The sequence below is a fragment of the Eptatretus burgeri genome, chromosome 2 (genome assembly GCF_056783735.1).
Source record: "Eptatretus burgeri isolate ZD-2024b chromosome 2, Ebu_testis_v1, whole genome shotgun sequence".
Lineage (NCBI taxonomy): Eukaryota > Metazoa > Chordata > Myxini > Myxiniformes > Myxinidae > Eptatretus > Eptatretus burgeri.
Window position 1 is genome coordinate 155625739 of NC_140962.1, and position 20287 is coordinate 155646025.

At 46.2% G+C, this 20287-nt stretch overlaps 1 protein-coding gene across 1 annotated transcript; it reads left to right on the top strand.

Annotated features, from left to right (window-relative positions):
• The first annotated feature begins 158 nt into the window (after positions 1-158).
• LOC147033648 (prickle-like protein 2) lies at positions 159-18476 on the top strand. The gene is made up of 7 exons (XM_085871720.1): positions 159-294; positions 4351-4464; positions 5158-5295; positions 8223-8420; positions 12462-12648; positions 14218-15075; positions 16383-18476. Exons 1-7 carry the CDS (start codon positions 175-177, stop codon positions 17252-17254), a joined length of 2487 nt encoding a protein of 828 aa, XP_085727846.1. The 5' UTR covers positions 159-174; the 3' UTR covers positions 17255-18476.
• Positions 18477-20287: the final 1811 nt, after the last annotated feature.

Below are 20287 nucleotides of genomic sequence, written 5' to 3' on the forward strand. Positions count from 1 at the left end.
TTTCTTTGCCTTAGGCCTTTGGCCACACCCATGATGGATGTACTAGAGCTTGGTGTTTGTTTCTCCCTGCAGGAAAAACTACCTGGAACTTTGTTGATTTGGAGAGAATATCCAGAGTCAGGGGAGGGGTTGGGTTGGGAGGGGTCGGGTGGGCGGGTGGGTGAAGACACCGCCATGGAGAAGGCCGTCGGAGCGTTGGCCTTCGAGCTGCAACGCAACTCCGTATCGGATGACGATTCGGGGTGTGTGCTTGAGGAATACACCTGGGTCCCCCCTGGGCTGAAGCCAGAGCAGGTACCTTGACCTCACCGGTCTCTCTCTCTCTCGCTCTGGCTTACTCTTACTGCATTGGACCCTTGGGCTACCCCATTGATGCTGTAATTGCGAGGTTGATTTTTGTCGTTGTGTAAACGCGGCTTAGCCTAAAGCTCACTGCAAATGGTTTTTAATTGTGGGAAAATATGGGGTCCCTTGTCTGGGTTAAACAGCCAAAAGCAAAGTGATGAACATCAATGAAAGTTTTGCGCCTCAAGGAGGGAAAGGTCATCGTTTAGCATTTGGATCTTCGTTTTAGTGCCACGGTGATGCCACCTTCAAATATTCAATCTACTTGAAAGCTGAGGTTGCAGCGTTGACCTCAGATCTGGGCATGGAATGATGAGCTGATAATTTGAGGTTCTTGTTCTTCCAGTAAAGTACAGAGACCTCTGAGGTTCTTGGCTCGCATGATCTTGAAACACTGTGGGTCCATCTGAAAACACCGTGCGATTTGGCCTTATCCTTGTTCGTTGGGTTTTCCCAATTTATTTAAATCGTCGGGAGACTGGATCGTGCTCGAGGGTAGGAAGTTGTTCATGGATGGTCCAAGGAGCACCATTCGCTTTATGCCTCACCATAAATTCGTACTGCTGCCACCTTAAAGCTTTCTTACAACTCGATTCCATTGGAAATTGAGACGATGCTGACTTATCCCCGGGAAGACTTTAAATCCCAGACTTATCCGTGGGGAGATACTTGGTCTCAAATCGGAAACCGACTAAACGCCCAATCTGTGCTTTCTATCTTTGGCACCCTCGGTGGCGGTGGCGGTGGTGGTGGTGGTGGTGATTTTGGCTTATCTGTTTGACATCAGCTCCCCCCTCCTTTCTCAGAGCTTGAGGAGATAGTGAAGGCTAAGGGGTGGGTGTATTTTTCCTTTTTGCCTCCCCTGACCCTCAAAATTTGGATCAAATCTCTTCGGGCCGAAATTAGCTTTGGTTCAAAGAGAGTTCGTCATGCACGCAAATGTAAAACGCAAATGCGGGGAAGTTGGGTCTGAAAGAGAACGGGGTTGTTCTTTTGTCCCAGAATGTGACCACCTAGGACTGTCTTATTGAGTAACTTTGAGTGGAGCAACGTCCGTGCAAACAAACAACCATTGCATTATCGGAGTAAGAGCAAAAGGGATCTTCAGATAGCTAAGGTTTGGATGATTCGAAGTGATGTACCGTACCTGCGAATGGCAAACGAGGGAGAGATAGTTTTGGGAGTTTTAATCTTCCAATATTTGTATCTTGTTCATCTTCCGAAAACAAGTGGTGTACCATTTTGGAGACTGAAGTGGTTCAATGATTCTGGTGATGCCTGACAAGGTATCTGGTGGCATCTATTCTGTCCATCCATTGGGACCATACTCTGTGCAGAGCGTCGGTGCTGCCGAAGCAGACTCCTCGGCTATTCGGCACATCACTGGATGGGTCGCCACTCCGACGCTGGATACCAGTAAGCTGGTACTCATTTTGCCGACCTCATAAGGATGACAGGCTGAGTCAACCTCACCTGGTATTAATTCAATGGCTGAGTGGGATCCCAAGGCCACCACCCGAACCATTAAGCCAACACCAGGCATATCTATTCTTTGTCCAGCAACATATTAAGTGATGTCTTGCTGTGTCTGTCCAATTAGGTATTGAGTAATATCTTACAGCGTCTACGTCCAACAAGGTATCCCTCACGCAAGCCAGCCGTTTTATGGGCCTGGAGGGTCCGTCCTCCTGATATGGAAGCGAGAGCAGATTTTATTAAAAAATCCAAACTCTTCGAACTCCTTTCGCGATTGAAGAATCCCTTTGAAGTTTGTTTGGCGGAATCAACGGATCGACTTTAATCGTGTTTATTTGCCTCGCTGCCATATGGATACGGTTTACGGACTAATGGTACGAAGATGCTTGCGCTCGACTCCCAAACCACAAGAGTCGATGGCGGCATGACGGCGGTACACCGATGTTCCTCAATGCACGCACGAGAGTTCAAACTCAAACATTTCCAAGCATTTTTCGGCGCAACATCTAATCGTGCTCTTAGTTAGTCATTTTGCTTTGAGAAAGACTTTTCCTCCCCAAAGTTGGTATGATCTTGTCTGAAAGCTCAGTGAGGTCCTTTTTATTGGGTGACATTTTGATGGCCATTAAATAAATTAATTTTATCTTCTTGCCGCTCCTTCTCTCCCCAAAATGAATGACCCATTTGAACTGACCAAATCATACGGCCACCTGCCTAGCTTTGGAATGGTCTTCCAATCACCTTGATTATGTGACCACCTACCGCGACCCGATGCAACCAGGAATGAAATGGATGGTTCAATCGAAAAATCTGAACATTTTGTTTTGAGTGCGGTCACCAGTTGAATCTATTCTCATGGAGGTCTCCTATTCGAAGAGAATGTACCACCACGCTTTGAGCCAAATCGGTGCTGTTGCTACCATGTTGGTGCAGTGCCATCTCCCGTGTGTAACTTCCAGATCATCAATGATGGCTGTCCAGGATCCAGCAAGCAGACAGCTGTAAACCCCCCCCCCCTACCCCACAACCCTGCTCTCAGCCACATTTAAAAGTTAACTCTCATTCCAGGTTGGGCCATGCTAAATGGGCCGACTGTTCCTGACCAAGGCCGTGTTTGGCCATCAGTGGCAGTAAAAATCCACAAATTGTTATTACAGAGCATAGAAACAAAGGGGCCTTTGGTGGAAAGGAGTCGATGGAGGTGACCGGGTGCTCGCCCAGTGCAGCCTGGTTAAAGTTTTATTCCATGATGTTTGGAGAATCATGTTGTGGTGGCTTGTCCTGATGTATCAACAACAAATTAATGGCATTCTCAATTGGAGGACGTGGGGGGGGGGGGCGGTGTAGAGTGGAATATCCTCTACACGAAGCTTCAAAGAAGATGATACTCCATTAAGACATCGACAGGACCACTGTGATGGTGAGGACAGGTATCCATCGATTGTTCTTTTGTTTATTGTCCTATGTGAGACACGGAAACTGTAGGAATTTTGGTGGTGGACGAGATGCAAAAACATTGTTGGAGTTTAGGGTTGAACAGGAAAAGATAATAGCTTTTGGTGGTGGTGAACGAAGGAAATGATGGTAGCTCGCGAGCATTGTGGTTGAACCTGGGAGGTAACAAAGGAACAATGGTCATTGTAGGTGAGGGCCGTGCTGGATTAACCATTAGGCAGACAAGGCATGTGCCTTAGGGCCAGCCAAAATTTTGGGCCAAAAATTATTTTCACATTAAATATTTGTCTTTTTTTTGTATTAAATACTTTGTTCTTGAATCGGTTCATCTTTTGTCTGGGGTCCATTTCCATGAGCCCGAAATCTAATTTAAATTTTCAGGCCATTCTCTAAAATTTCAAAATGTGCCTTAGGGCCAGCCGAGGCTCAATCCGGCACTGGGTGAGTGGAAAGGATGGCAGTTGTGGTTGATTGTAAAGAACAGTGATTGTGGTTGAGGATGATGAATTGGGTCGTGAAGGAGTTCAACAAAGTATACCAGTTGGAGTTGTTTGACAGATGAGGCATAAAAGGTGGTTGTTGTCGAGTGAAGAAAATCAAAATGCCCATCGATTGTGAACAAAGTGTTCACCCTCAAAAGGTTACCGCTTGCACCTGAAGGGTCGTGGCCCTAATGCGGAGTGATTATCAGTCTCACGACCTCTTTGTGAAGCGGTTGTCGACCCGCTCGGGTAGAACTGAAACGACCGTTACCCGTTTGATTCGTTCCGTGTTGTTTGATAAAGGCTGCTTGTCGCCGTTATTTTGGAACGAATTCCAAAAGCAACTGTATTTGCCTATTTGGCGAGCTCACGAACAGACCCTCCTTGTGATTGCGAGCGTAAAAGGCCGTTTGTTACGCGACCACCGAGCCGGCCAAATCGTCCACGACGATGCAGCGCGGGTCTCGTTTACCTTGCGCAGGTAATGAGCGAGTGTGCTGGGAATTCGGTCACACCGCCAATGAGCCCATGGCCGTTACCCCACATATTCTGGATGGTGTTGCACGATTCACTTGGTCTCTTCCACCCGCAGGTCCATCAGTACTTCTGCTGCTTGCCGGAGGACCGCGTACCTTACGTGAACAGCACCGGTGAGAAGTACCGCGCGAAGCAACTGCTGTACCAGCTCCCCCCGCAGGATAACGAGGTGAGACGTCGGTTCACGACCTTGAGGTTAAGACCCAAACATCAGCCATGCTTGTCCTCGGCATCGATTGCACACGAACCACATACGTGGCATCCAAAGGCGTGCAAGTTGGCCTTTCACACAATTCGTGAACTGACTATTTCGAGGTTGAAATGAATACCTTGTTGCGGTAACAGTCGGTGTCACTTCGCGGTAGTGAAGTTTTCAAATTTGACTTCCTGAACTTGGATATATTTCAGTTGTGAAGAACCTTCCTGTAGGCCATGGATCCAACTGTGGCTCCCCAAGGCAATTCATTTAAACAATTAGAACCATTTGTTGCTCACTTCCTATCTTACTCCTGCTTTGACTTTTTTTTTTTTGTTTGTGTGCGTGTGATATCTATTGTTCTGCCTTGAACCTTTTCATTGTTCACCCTTTTCCGCCATCGATGATTGTTAAATGCTGATAAACAATGGTAAAGGTCTGTGTTGCTCTCTGGGATGAACCGTGCACCATTAAAATGATTTGATAAAGGCCAGCACTGCGGTTAATCCCTCTGTTGGGAACAAGAATGCGGTTGAGTAATAATTTATAGGAGCTCAGCCGGTGGAGCGAGCCATGGGGGTTTCCCGTTTCATCTGCGGGTTGAATCCTCGGGCGCAGCTGATCCTGGTGCCGCGCGTGTCCGTGTCCGTGTCCGTGTCTGCAAAGGCTCGATTTTGCAACTCGCTCGGCGAGGAGGAGAAGAAGGAGCTGAGGCTGTTCAGCGCACAGAGGAAGCGTGATGCTTTGGGCCGAGGATCCGTCAGGTCGTTCCCCATCACCGCCGCTGGGGTTGCCTGTCAGCAGGTGATTGATCAATGCTGCTGGACGACTGTCCATGAAGCATCACACGTTTACGCACCCAGGTCTTCATACCCGTAGAAAATGCACAACTTCTTTTGTTTTCAGTACGGGAAATTGTTTGACGTGCATTTTTCATCTCGAACCAAATTTCCACCAACAATGGGTTGCTGAGGTCTTTAAATCGGTGATATCTATGGATGGTGTTGAGCTCTTTGCTTGTTGATGCGATTGATGATGAGCTGTTTTGTGATTAGTTCCTTGACTGATGCGATTGGTGTCTTTGACAATCTGGTGATCAAGTTATTTGATTGATGTGACTGGTGATGAGCTCTTTTTGGTTGATTTAAATGATTGGTTTTGAGCTCTTTGCTTGATGTGGTTGGTGATTGGTGATAAACTTTGGATATCCACCTTGGTGTTGATGTGAATAGAAGAGCTTTATCAATAGGACCCGTCATTCTTTTTAAAAATCCCCCAAAAAATTCTTAAATATCTCAACGCGCAATATTTTCTACCCCCATTAACCCTTCCTCGTCGAACCCTTTTGCTTGTATGTTACTGTTTCCTGTTTCTTCTTTCATTGGCTTTGTGTCCCACATTACCATTCTTCCCTGAGCCTGGATTCTGGATACAGACAATAACGGTTCCTCCTGATAATACTTGAGAAGAGCTTCAGCGTCGCTTTTCGCAGTCGTATGAATGAATTAATAATATTCTCGCCATTTATTCAACGTCTCGAGGGATGGCTTGAGCATGTGGGGAGAAAAGCCAGATTCCATTAATCTTGGGATCATGGTTTTCAGCTAATGAGGATGACAGCTTGCGTCAAAGGAGGTTTGAGGAAAAGCTGCGTGGAGGGGACCAAAAAAAAACAAAAAACGGGAGGATCGACATTCGGATTCAGGACTCTGGATACAGAGAAGACTTTCTCGTTTCACGGCGGATCGAGAGGTGTCCTCACATCGTGAGACGCGTCCGGTGGCTGCGAGAGAAGTCGAGCATGGAAACGGCCTCAAGTCGTCTCCCTAATTATGACGTCATAATGATCTTCATGGTAGCGTCGTCGGGGAGATGCGAGTGGTGAGTTAATGTCGCGCCACACTGACTCGGCGGTTAATGGTTAAACCCGACCGTTATGGAGGGATGTTTGTGCAGCAAACCACACACGAACAGTGTTTATTAATCCCAAGGAAAACATTGCCATTGGCAATCCGTGCCGCTATCACCCAATCGTTCGACGACCCTTTTGTTGACTTTGGCGTCTGAGACTATCTGTGGGGAAGAAAAAAAGCCTTGGGATGTTTTCAAATCTATTTTGAATTTATCTTGAATGGGCGTTGACATTGTACGAGCGGCATCTTCGGAGACGAGGCCAACCCCCAGTGAATCTGAATATCTTCTCAGAGACAATTACGATTGTTTTGGCGATGACATCACCAACCTCCAAACTGGAGACAAAGTTCATGACAGTTAGCCAGAGACCGTGTCGTTGTTTCACCGACTTTAGAGACACTTGTACGGCGGTATTCGGATCACTTGGCCCATTTTCAGGTCGACTTGCACTTCATCGATTTTAAATGTGGATGGAAGGAAGGTAACACAAAGGTCAAGCTGAGTTTTGCTCCCTTTATCTCTGAACTTTGTACAGACTGTCCTAATTATCGTCTGATAAATGTCCGTCTTAACCTTAAAGGGTACAAGGTGGTGCTCCAAAGGTGAATTCGTCACATTGGTTGATGTCGTGTACAAACAGTAAACAGATTGGAAGTTAACTTCCCCATTGTTGTGCGAGCACCCTATAAGCCACAAGCCTGGTGTTGGCTCGGTGGTTAAGGTGGCTAGTTTAGGAGCTTAGGGTCCTGAGTTTGAGCCCCGTCGGCCACTGGATTAACACCAGGTGGAGTTGAACTCAGCCTGTCATCCTTCCGAGGTCGGAGAAATGAGTACCAGCGTACTGGTAGAGGGGCACAGCATCAGTGGCATGGCCACGCTTCCAAGAAATGGTAGCTACCCAGCAGCCAAGCTGCCATACGCAAGAATAGAACCTTACAAGCCAACACTTTGTGGATCCAAGGTGCGATACCTCCTTCAGTGCGTCACAGCCGCATGCACATGCCTCAAGGCATTGTGGGTAAATTGTCCTCGAGGCATTTCCTCTGGGTTCCCCTCGGATTAACCTGGAGTGGAGAATATTTCTCATCGACTTGTATCTCTGTAACCGACTTCTCGGACAATGTACATCGTTTCGGTTGTTCGTTCTTCCCACCGAATCACGTCTGATAAATGTCCGTCTTGATGGCAATTCAGCCTTCACTGAACCAAGCTCAGAACTTCATGATTATTCCAAGTTCACTCCTTTACGATTAACTAGGTTGGTTATTTAACTTGAACCAATTTGATTTGCCTGAGGCTGAGTGCTAAGGTTATCCAAGATGTCCGTGCGTTGCTATTATGTCATCGGTGGCTCAACCTTAAAGTGGAGCCAAACAATGAGATTGAACCATCATGGGGTTTCACTTGATTGAGACCTTTACAACATGCTACTCCATATCTCACCAGTTTCCAGCTGGATACACCTTTACTGTAAACGACGGAGGCACCAGTGACATCCCACCACCAGTACATGACGCAGGAGTTACCTCCATTTTACTTTGTGTTTAGTTGATTTATTGATTGGTTTGTAAATGCCAAATACATCTTCCATTCCCTGTAAAATTAGCACACCATCCCTGATGAAGGCCAAGTACTCAAAGTGGTGACTTATTTTGTTGTGGCAATCGTTGGATGTACCCCAAATATGTGGCCAACCCCCTGTACCCTCAGGTAAAGGTAGGTGGACTATTTTAGATTGGGATAACGTGCTTTTGCTTGTCTATGGCTTCCTCAATAATACCACGAGTGCTTGAACAGCGCCTTCTAATGTCGTCCAGTGTGGCGGAACCATTGGTGGTGGAGAGATGGCTGTTTTTGCTTCGCGAACGTCTCTGTACTGGCACCCTCGCTGCTTCGTCTGCATCACCTGCCGAGAGCTGCTCGTGGACCTGATCTACTTCTGTTTGGATGGGAAGCTGTACTGTGGACGCCATCAAGCTGAACGGTTAAAACCACGCTGTGCCGCATGCGATGAGGTGAGGCCCATCCCGGTTCCTATCCAAAGAACCAAGACCGCTGTTGGTGGTTGATATGAGTTTAAAATTTAGGCCTCACATCCAGTGCGATGTTCTACAACATAACATTGAAATGGATGATGAAAGGTTGGTAAAAGTGAGTCGTGTTGGCTGACGTATCATTGATAGTCCTCCACACCATTGTGCGTGCTGGCGGTGTACTTCCGGGCACCTTCTGGTCTGTTAGGAGACCAGTGTTTCCCAGAAATAATGCCGTATTAAGATGGATGTATTTGCTCGTGAGCAAACGCAAATATCTGAATGGAAAATGCCAAATCACAAATTCAAAATGAACTCATTCAGAACTTTCACAGGAATGACAATCTCTCCAAGCGTCTGTGGTCATGCTTCTTTGGGATCCATGTAACTGTCTTTTGAACCCTCATAACAGCTTCCATGGATAAACCATCCATGCCTGGCTTGGTAATGAAGTCCCTCATTGGACAGCTAAAGCACCGTCCCTGCTCCTGTTAGTTCAGCTCTCGTAAAGTACCGCCCCTTCTCCTGTTAGTTCAGCAACCAGAAAGCACCACCTTTTTTGTGTTGCATTGCCCCTTTTTCCTGTTTTCCTTCTCGGTAAAGCACCGCCCCTTTTCCTGTTGGTGGAGCACTTGATAATGCACCTCCTCTCTTCCTGTTGGTTGAGCACTTCATAAAGCACCGCCCCTTTTCCTGTTGGTGGAGCACTTGATAATGCACCTCCTCTTTTCCTGTTGGTTGAGCACTTCATAAAGCACCTCCTCTTTTCCTGTTGGTTGAGCACTTGATACTGCACCTCCTTTTCCCGTTGGTTGAACACTTGATAACGCACCTCCTCTTTTCCTGTTGGTTGAGCACTTCATAAAGCACCTCCTCTTTTCCTGTTGGTTGAGCACTTGATACTGCACCTCCTTTTCCCGTTGGTTGAACACTTGATAATGCACCTCCTCTTTTCCTGTTGGTTGAGCACTTCATAAAGCACCGCCCCTCTTCCTGTTGGTTGAACACTTGATAATGCACCTCCTTTTCCCGTTGGTTGAACACTTGATAATGCACCTCCTCTTTTCCTGTTGATTGAGTACTTGATAATACACCTCCTTTTCCCGTTGGTTGAGCACTTGATAATACACCTCCTCTTTTCCTGTTGGTTGAGCACTTAATAATGCACCTCCTCTTTTCCTGTTGGTTGAGCACTTGATAATGCACCTCCTCTTTTCGTGTTGGTTGAGCACTTCATAAAGCACCGCCCCTTTTCCTGTTGGTGGAGCACTTGATAATGCACCTCCTCTTTTCGTGTTGGTTGAGCACTTCATAAAGCACTGCCCCTCTTCCTGTTGGTTGAACACTTGATAATGCACCTCCTTTTCCCGTTGGTTGAACACTTGATAATGCACCTCCTCTTTTCCTGTTGATTGAGTACTTGATAATACACCTCCTCTTTTCCTGTTGGTTCAGCTCTCGATAAAGCACCGCCCGTTTTTTCTGTTGCACCAACCCTTTTTATACGATATATATATATATATATATATATATATATATATATATATATATATATATATATATATATATATATATATATATATATATATATATATATGTCGGGGCGTATTATGTGATACCGGTCGTCCGTCCGTCTGTCTGTATGTCCGTCCGTCCGTTCCTGTCCGCATTCTAACTCCCAAAGTTTTCAACTTTCACGTTTCATATTTGGTACATAGGTACAGACTGTGGAGACGGTGTGTCGCGACATACGTTCGTTGTCTAAAGTGGTTGCCACGGCAACCTGGATGCTGTTTTCCATCTCGTAGCACAATTCTGTATATACCTTCTTGTTCGGGCGTATATTGTGCTCACTTGCACTCTTGTTCTTATTGGTTTCGCACTCTAAGCACCACCCATTTTATGCTCACCTGGACTTTAGACAGGTGAGCTTATGCGATTGAGCAGTGTCTGTCGGTGAGTGAGTCAGTCAGTCTGTAAACACCTCGGTCTCAAACACGATTTTGATGAAACCTGGGCACAAGCTTCATATCTGATGCCTAACAAAGAAGTATTGACCTCATCAAAATCTGCGCTCATTAAGGGGGTCTCTGGGGCGAGGTTTGACAACCCCCCCCCCAAAAAAAATATAAGGTCTCTCCTCTCTTCTCCGAAAACTACAGCCATGATTTTCATGAAACTTTTGACCACAACCTTCATCACCCATGTCGTACCAAAGTTTGTTCATGGCATTAAAAAAATATCAGGGTCCAAGGGGGTCTGCAGGCAGTTTGAGTGACTGTTGCTCCTGATCCAGGTGAGCTTCAGGACACGTGTTCCTATTTATTAATTTTTTTTTCCTGTTCAGCCCGAGGTAACAACTGCTCCAAAAACTGCTCATTATTAATATAATTCCTGGAATATGTCAACTTCCAATGTTCTTCCTTTTGATTTTATTTAGATTTTTAATGCCGATGAGGTCTTGGCTTTGAGCAAAGATTTCAACTACCAGGGTAGCACATGGGTTCTTTCTTCTTCTTAAAAAAACGTTGTTTTTTTTCACAGTTGCTAGGTGCAAAAGTGTGCCACTGATGCAGTGCCCCCTATAGGTTAGCACAGAAATTTCTCATTTGTTCAGGGTACCGGTGTTGGCTCACCTATTTGCAAAGGAGACCGTGGGGTCTTCAAGATCAACCAACTAATGCTAGCAGACGAGACGCCAAGTTTAACATCCATCCTTCGGATGCTGAACTTTCTGATGTAACTTCCTGCCTACAAAGCAATAATCCGACAGTTTATAGTCAGGTCGGGAATCAAACCCAGACTACAGACTGCCCAAAGGTAAGTGTGCTACCTGTGCACCATCCTGCCAGGCACTAAGATCCACGTCTATGTCTCTCAGCCATTACTGGGACCAAGGAAGCTTTTAAAGAACGCTAGTTTTGCATGATCTTAACATGTTCAGCAACCTTTTGGTGATATCGAGAATACATTGTGCAAATGGCTGTGGCTTTTAGGCAGGTATAGGTGTGTGAGTGTGCACTCGCACACGCACTCTGGTTGGGTCCACTCGTCGTTCGAATCCGAGCACTGCCTCGTGATATAGATCTCGAGTTCAAATCAAATCCACCGTACTGTATGTATTTGTACACTGTACACATAATGCCCTCGTCATTTGACTCAAGTTCATCGATTGTTTCATCATTTCCTGCTTGCATCCGAGAGAGGGTCCAGTAGGCAAAGAGTGCTTTTACCAAAATGAATGTAGTTTTGAACTATTTGAAATTGCAAACAGCACAGAGGTCATTAAGGCCAGGGATGATGTCATGTCCCTTTTAATTTAAATTCTGACATCACTTGACCTGATTTGATATCAGGTTTCCATAACGGGCAGACAGGGCTAAAAAATTTAAAAAAAAATGCCATGAACCGCAAGATTGTTCTGCAGCTGCTTCTTCTACCACTTGTGTTCCATTTCGCGATGTTTCCACAGCGACACCATCGCCCCCGAGTGGTTTTAACATCTCTACAAGTGAATTGGACGTCGTCGTCGTACGCACCGGTCATGGAAGCCTGAAAACAGGCCGCATCGGAGTGACTAAAGCAAGCCAACATGGGACGCGTCTTGGTTGATGTGGGTCTTGTTAATCTTTTCCAGAACATTCGAAATCGTCCTCTAACCGCTTTGGTTATCATTGCCAAAAAGACTCCGGAATTTTGCCGCTTGTGTTGCAAGCACCATATTAGTTGCTTTGAATAGACCCACACGCAGCCTGAAGCAATTATGGATCCACTTTCCTGCGAAGACCGTAAGATAAGTGGGCTGTGAAAGGACCATTAAGATGAACTGTGATGGATGTTCTGTTGTTTCCTTAACTTCTTACTGCCAGACTTGGAATCCAAGCCTTCACTGGCATTTCCCCAGCTTGGCATTCTTCTCGCAGCAAAATATGATTGCGATAAGAATACCGTGGAACCAAAAGGGTCTTTTACCTGTGGCCGCGGTTTAGAAACCGACAGGTGAGCTTGCGTCTCGTCCGACAGATAATCTTCGCCGATGAATGCACAGAAGCCGAAGGTCGTCACTGGCACATCGCGCACTTCAGCTGCGTCGAGTGCCAGATCGTGCTTGGTGGCCAGCGCTACATCATGAAAGACGGCCGTCCATTCTGCTGCTCGTGCTTCCAGGTGCGGCACACCGTGCCGTGCATCGCCTGCTATCAGCACATCGGTGAGTTGGGTTTTTTTTTCACTCCACTCTGCTTGTCATGTTCAGAATTTCTCGCACCTTTGTTGATCGGGGTGTGGGCGGGGGAGAGAGGGATTTCAGGATAGGGGAGGGTGGAGCTTCCCAGCAACTCTTCAGGATGATCACCATCAGCAAAATCCAAGCCCGACCACCGGACCAGGTCACGATTTAAGCAATGGAATTGAATATTTCTGAAAATGATGATGAGATAACAAGGCATCCACAATCAAATTGCACAAGGGCTATTTATTTTGGCGGGAGGTGATGAAAGTCCGTGCAGTGCGACAGCGCTCGCTTCCCAATCTTTTTTTGATTTACGTATTTCAGGAAGAAGGCAACACCTTGTATTTTGAAGTGAAAAATCTTCCATAGCATTCGGTTTTAGGAGCGTGTTGGCCAATCCGAGCCACGGCCTGTAAAATAACTCCAAGCATCTCATTTCCGGCATCCTACTGCTAAAGATGTCCATCCTGCTCCCAATCCACGCGCACCGATAGATCTTCAGGAATGTTAGCTCGTCCACGGAGAATTGTTGTAAAACCGAGCTGGCTAACCCATGACCTTCATACAGATGTTAGGCAATGTTACCTGGCCTACTCTACAGGTGGCACAGTCCGAAGAGCAAATTGCAACTCTTCAAGAAGTCACCTGTGAAAAGTTAGCGATAACCTCAACTACTATCCGTTTGCCAGCTTTTATCAGCTGCCCTTAAAGCTTATGACTACTTTCTAGAGCCTGAACAGCCATTCTTAGTGGGATGTTGATATACCTGGATGTAATGTCCCATACTACAGTATCCTTAAATTGCATTGCCTCAACAAATTTTGAGGAATCCTTTTTTTTGGTGGAGCAGTTAGCATGAGATTTGGTCCGGGGTTCGACGCCGAACATCTGGATAAAACCCACAGTCATCAGTTTTTGCCGTCATTTATCAATAAAACTTCAGTAATTACTTAAACACCTGGACAGAGTACAAGCAGCCCAGAAGCAGTCCGGGGTTAGACCAAATGTTCCCCCTCCGTAAAGTGATTTGGTGATTGAACCCCACAACCTCTGCAAGTCAGTGAAAAAAAACTTGTCTGTCTGTCTTTTGTGTTCTGCCCGAAGACAGGTCCAGTGAGCCAAAGCAGTCTCATGCCGAGCATCACACTGCGTAGTTTGCCTTCGCCTTCACAGTGGTAACCAGGGCAGGAATTTGTCGTTGAAGAGTCGTGGCAATAACTCGCTTGCAATTCCCCAAAGACACCGTGGGATCTTTAATGTCCACCAACCAATCCGAGTCGACAGGGCACACAGCTTAACGTCCTTTCGATGGACGGTGCACTTTGTGATGCAACGCAATGCACGCAAAGGACCATTCGGGCAGTTTGCAGTCAGGAATCAAACCCGGTCGAGAGAGTTCAAAGGTTAGTGTTCTGTTTCTGCACCACCCTGTCAAATGAAAAGCATGACAGAGGAAAGTTTCTGTGATTCCACAAAGATAAATAAATAAATAAATAAATAAATCTGGCAATTGTTGCTGATTCCTTACTGTGCTTCCATTTGTTTAAGGCCTGGAGGAAGAGCGGGTGACGTATGGAGGACAACACTGGCATGCACGAGACAAATGCTTCAGCTGTGCACGCTGCAAGAGCTCCTTGCTGGGATTTCCTTTCCTTCCACAACAGGGTCAGATTTTCTGCTCCAAGGCCTGCAGCCTGGGAGATGATGGGAATGCCTCGGATTCTGCAGATTCGGCATTCCAGAGTGCACGCTCTCGTGACTCTCACCGCAGTTTCCGCAATGGATCCGAGGCGTCGCAACCCAAACCAACGGCCTACAGCCTCGACCCGACGCCGTTCATCCTCGAAAACGCCTCTGAAAGCTCGATGTATGGGCTGTCGGAAAGTGGGAAACGAACGGCCTTTCATTTATCCCCAGGATCCTTTGTGGACTCGAGTTTGGAGAGATCGAGTCCAACAACCTACCTGCCGTTTTCAGATCATGTGCAGCTTCAAAAGAAAGATAATGTTCGTGAAGAGATGCCTCACCAAGTTATCATCCCGAGTGAGTCTTTGCAGAGCTTGGCAAAGCAACTCCGTGATGAAATTAAGGCAGAGGGCCCATCGTCGCTGCTAGGCCTCATCGAGAGAGCGGGCCATTACTCACCACAGCGCATGGCAAAGCACGAATCCCCAAAACTTCACACTAGTCCGGACTCTTACTTCCACACAGACATGGGCACCAAGTCAATAGACAGACTCGTAAGTGTCCCAGAGGCTGCTGGTTGCTCAGAAGGTGAGAAGTGCAACCACTTCCAGCACTTGAAGGTTCAGCTTCCTCATGTTGGGACCTGGGGCCGGCCAGAAGGAACGAGAAATCCACATTGTGCTCTACACGGCTCGATGGAATCTCTTTCCAACATCACAGGTTGGTTGATGAAGGACATTTTTCTACCTGTACTCTAATGCTATACAGAAAGCTTTACCGCCCCCCCCCCCCTCCAAGCCATTGGACTCACCTCCGTAGTGACAGACTTGAGTGACATATTCAGTCGATATATCGGTGCGCCGGTCAATTGATGATGATAACAAATTTGAATATTTAAATGGAATCCTGGTACACTTGTACAAATTCGTAACTTTGGAGAAGTATGTGCTCGACTTGCTGTTGCCTTGCTCTCATGAAGACGTTTAGTCTCAGATGAAATTTATTAAAATAATAACCAATCGAAAAACTTCTCAAGGGACAGCCAAGCACCGATAGCATTAAACGAGAAGCTTACAGATTTCCAAACCAACAGGAAAGGCTGCGCTCTTTCTGCGACGTCTTTTATCCTATTTATTTCTGAATCGGTCGAGTAGTGCTTGGTACGATTTGGTGGTTCGCCAGAGGTTTGCTAGATTCGGTATAATAGTGTTCGGTGGAACTTTCATCGCCAAAATCAGTAAACTAGTGCGCTGTACTCTGTTGGTTCACCAAAATCGGCAGAGCAATGCTCAGTCGCACTTGTTGGTTCCCCAGAATCAGAGTAGTGCTCGGTGGAACTTAGTTCCCCAGAATCGGTATGGTAGTGCTCGGCACTTTTTTTTTTTTGGTCCGGGTGCCTTTTTAGATGCTTGAGCAAATAATTTTCGTGAAAATTGTTCGCATAAAGGAGAGTGTAGTTTGTTGGTGAACGTAGGAGAGTACAGTATGTCGGTGAACGTTTGTTTTTAGAATATCTGCGCGTACTGCGTTGTTAGTCATTCGATCACGCGCAAAGCTGTCCTTCACATTTCATCCACAGCCAAAATCCCTTTCGATGTTGTGCTCTTTTATTTTGTTTCTTATGAAATTTTGGAGTTCAGGAATTGGTGCTGTGCTGTGGAACATGCCACCCTTGCATAAAGTCAGCTTTCCCATCCGATACGTAGATGTAAAAGATTTCACCAGAGTAAGAAAACTTTTGAGTCGTGATCCAAATTGTTCCACTTCTACGTAGGAGTTCAGTGAAGTTTTGACCGCATGTACATTTGAACTCTTCCTGGTCTGTAAGTGTCATGTCTGGTTGAGGAAGCTCAGACAATAGCCATCTTCCAACAGGAAATCGGATCAAAGCACGGTCCGTGGGGGACCTTGCGTCTTCCGTGATTCCTGGCGTAAAATGCTCGAACTCTGCTCAAAATGAGACAAATTGCACGTGTCAAAGATAAGTCTCCTGTACTTTCGATAAGTTGATTTGTGTGCTTTACCAGGTTTGACTGTGGATGTGGAATACAAGTCCACGGAGAAGCATGCAAAATTGAATATCCCACACGGAATCAAGGAAGTGAACTGCAAGAAGGAAAAGTTCAATACTCCTTGTTCGCTGTACCCGGCCATCCGGTACCAAAGCACCGATTCCATTTCAAGCCTCAATCTAGCAGTGGAAAGCGAACCCATCAATAGCATTCGGCAGCGGATGCTGGGCCCTGTCCGTCGATCGCTCTCGCAGCCTCGCATTCAAGCCAGAATTGGTCGGGAGGCCGCCGAAGTGCCTGCATCTCCTCCCGCGATGGCGTGTCGCCCGCCACTGAGCGAACGTCTCCGACGGCGTGCATTCGACTCCGAGGAAGGGCGCCATCAGCATCACCGTGGCCATCACCACTCCCGAAAATCACGTAAATCGCGCTCCGAGAACGCTTTGAACCGACTGGCCGTATCTGAGCAACGGAGATGTCACTTTAAGGAAGAGCCTGAGGTGCACACGCACGAAGAGTACGAGCAGAGGATGCAGCAAAGGACCGGCAAACCTGGAGAAGGTGGCCGGCCTCGTGCCAGGCCAATATACGCGCCTCAGAATCACATCACCGTCGAAAGGTTCCCGAACCGAAACGTCCTCGACTTCTTTGAGGACGATTCCGTGGATTCCGATGGTTGCTGTTCAACCTGCTCTTCGTCGTCGTCCGATTCTGAAGAGGATGGATATTTCCTGGGACGGCCTATTCCACACGCGACTCTTCCGAGCAAACTGCCCCCTCACATCATCCCCGTGGCCTTCGGTCGAGGAGCATCATTGGCAGCCAAAGCGAACGCCATTGGGGATAAAAAGAGACGGCAAAAGGGCAAGAACTGTATCATTTCGTAACCCACCATGTTTTGTTTTTTTTTCTTTTTCTGTGTGCTCTTGCTTGTTGAGTCCGTGTTCGCTCGCGTCGTCTGATCCGCCATTAATATCTTAACGAATTTGCTCTGCTGCCCTATTGTTTACGTTATTGTTTTTTTATTGCTTTGTTGTTTGTTTTTAATGATGTGTTTTTTTTTTTGTTTTTTTTTAAACGCTTGTTGATATTTGTAAATATTTGTAAATTAAAATTCTCAACTCAACATTTTCCTGCAACACACCACTCACCTCTGGATTGCCTTCAAAGGGAAGTCTGTTTTTCATCCTTTGTTGATTAGGTTTTTTTTTGAAAAAAAAATGAAAAGTACAAAGTGGTTTAAAAGTTATTTTTAAGGTTCTGATCGATCTATTTTGGAGAGGTGGTTGGTTTCACTGCGATTCGTACCAAGGCCCGAGCCGGACCAGAGCCGCCTTCAGTGCGAGCTGGTAAGGCCATCCCGAGTCTCCCCGTGATTTGTCCTATCACTCGCTCTACCTGCTGAGCATGGGGCAGTATAAATGACTAAGCTCTGCTGCTTGCTTCATTGCTTTTCCCAGTTGACGAGCATTTGTTGACCCAAAGAAACCTTGGAAAGGAATTTTTTTTTTTTTTTACATTGAAATCTGCATTCTGGTTGCATCGTTATCGTATCGACGTACAACAGGTGGGCTTGCAGGATAGCCGAGAGGTATAGCCTGGGTTCGAATCCCTACCCAGCTATGAGCTGTCACCCTGGTGTTTTGCATGCAGGGCAAGGCATCAATGCGTGTGCCGTCCTTTGGAGGGACGTTGTGCTGTTGGTGAAAGACATTGGCTGAAATTGTTCCCTGGCCTACCCCACAAGGTGGGAATACTCAAATTTGGTGCCGAGAGACAGAGAGACAGGCAGAACCACATCAACAAATTGTTGAACCACAGAGGCCTTTGTTGGTGGGTCCATGTTTTGAGAGTGTTTATGGATTATTATTTTGCCATTATCATCGTTTAAAAAACTTATCATTGAGATGTACAAACTAGTTACGTCTTAAGAAGGCTCGTTATTATTCCCTTTAAGATGATTGGTGCATTTTATTTATGTTTTTTGTTTTTTATTTTTTGCCTTGTCATTGAAAACAACCCTTCCGTAGTCCCATCTGGTGCTTTCGGAGTTGTAAATGTCTGTATTTCTAAATTCTCGATCCTAAATAAATTTTTGTACTGATTTTGCATCTTTCCTTTTGTCGTTTTTTAAAAATTATTACTATTGGGCAAGTCGATGAAGGCCGTTGGATGGTATACCTGTAAATTCGTTTGAGAGCCTTTGGTGTGAGGTTTTACCAAATACCTGGATTTGATTGATTTGTTTTATTTTTTTTTTCAAGGTGTAAACAACTTGGGAATGGTTTAATCAACTCGAATCGTAACGAGGAATACACAATTTAACATTTTTGCAGTGGTTTATAATTTCTGAGGCTGCTCCATCACAGGGCTCCAGCAGATAGTGCATCACCATCTCAGGTCCGCTCCCACCCGTACCCATGATCTTTTCTACTCCCATTAACCATACCTTACTCGACCTTCTTACTTGTGCAGGTTTCCTGCTCTCCTCTGTCCACTCTTTCCCTCCCTTTAGTCCAACTGTTGCCCCATTTTTTGGTTCGTTGTCTTCTTGCCCTCTGTCTGTCTCCTCACTCTTCCTTGAGCCTTGGTTTGTATCATTTGTGAAGAGTAAGCGAGCTATCGCCGGTACCATCGCCAAATTCGAAATTCTTGGCCTAACCTACAGAGGGCATTGCATCAGTAGCACAGCCACACCCTCAGCCAATGATGCTACCCCGCAGCTTTGTGCTGCACATGACAGAAGAAGAAGAAAAAGAAGCCTCAATGTTGTATCATTTTTATTTTTTACTGATCTCATTCTTCCCGTGATGTCATGACTCTACAGTGTAATACAAAGCGGTTTGAATATGATGCTCGGCCCCTATTGGCTGATGCCACGTTTTAAATGAAAACACTGGCTGATGCCATTGTGCTGCATCACAAAGTCCTTTGGCCATCGATGGCCATTAAACTGGGTGTCCTGTCAGGTACCTTTTAATTTGTGGACGTCAAAAATCCCACGATGTCTTTTTCCAAGAGTAAGCAGAGTTTGAGCCAGCACCCCAAACGAACAAAGCACAAACAAATTACCAATTCCTCCTGGATATCAATGGAGACAATAAATCTCAAGTCCTCTCCATTAAACCTCCTGATGCTTTATGTAATCAGAAGAACCAATGGACGTGACTAGGTAATTTGAGCTAATCACAGGCACCATCCTAAGAGAGCCATGGCACATCATCTCACATGGTCAATCTATGATCTTTATTTTGACTTTTTTTTTGTATACATCGTTGATGCTTGTGGAAGAGCTAGTACGAGAACATTGAATGGATCAGGACAAAAGGAACGGCAGAAAGAGGGGGGGGGGGACCACCACCAGCAGAACCAAAGGCCAAGACAGGGAGGTGGACAAACAATGTATGTGGGGATAGGGAGGAGGTGTGGAGTGGACAAGAAAGATATGGGGGGGGGGGACTGGAAATTTGGAGGAGGGAGGGATTGGGGTGGGTTAACGAGGGAAGAAAAGATCATGGTTTTGGATTGGAGCTATCTGAGATGGTGGTGAACAGCTGCCTTGAAGACCTGGAGGGAAGGATGCAACTGAAGAGAATGTGGAGGTTGAGTTGATAAGCAGGGGGGGAAAAGAACAAGAGAAACAAATGAGTGGAGGTGAGCAGTGATCCTGGATTGAGGTAGTTTCACCAGAAGGGGGTTGATGGTGGACCGTGTGAGCTGTGCAGAAACCTGGAGGGGGGGTAGACAAAGCACGGAAAGAGCAGAGGGTGCAAGACAGAGAGACCACCGACCTGTCTGTGATGGCAAAGTCATTGGCCTGTAGACTCATCTTCATCGTGGGAAATTTCAGTTATCTTGAAGACCTTGGTTACCACGTCATCAGGGTGACCAAGATAAGGCAGGGGAGCCAGCCCAGAGGG

Coding starts and splice junctions, on each gene's coding strand:
- LOC147033648 (XM_085871720.1), top strand. CDS start 175: ATGGAGAAGGCCGTCGGAGCGTTGGCCTTCGAGCTGCAACGCAACTCC. Junction 5,296..8,222: donor CTGGGGTTGCCTGTCAGCAG/GTGATTGATCAA, acceptor AATGTCGTCCAG/TGTGGCGGAACCATTGGTGG. Junction 8,421..12,461: donor GCTGTGCCGCATGCGATGAG/GTGAGGCCCATC, acceptor CTCGTCCGACAG/ATAATCTTCGCCGATGAATG.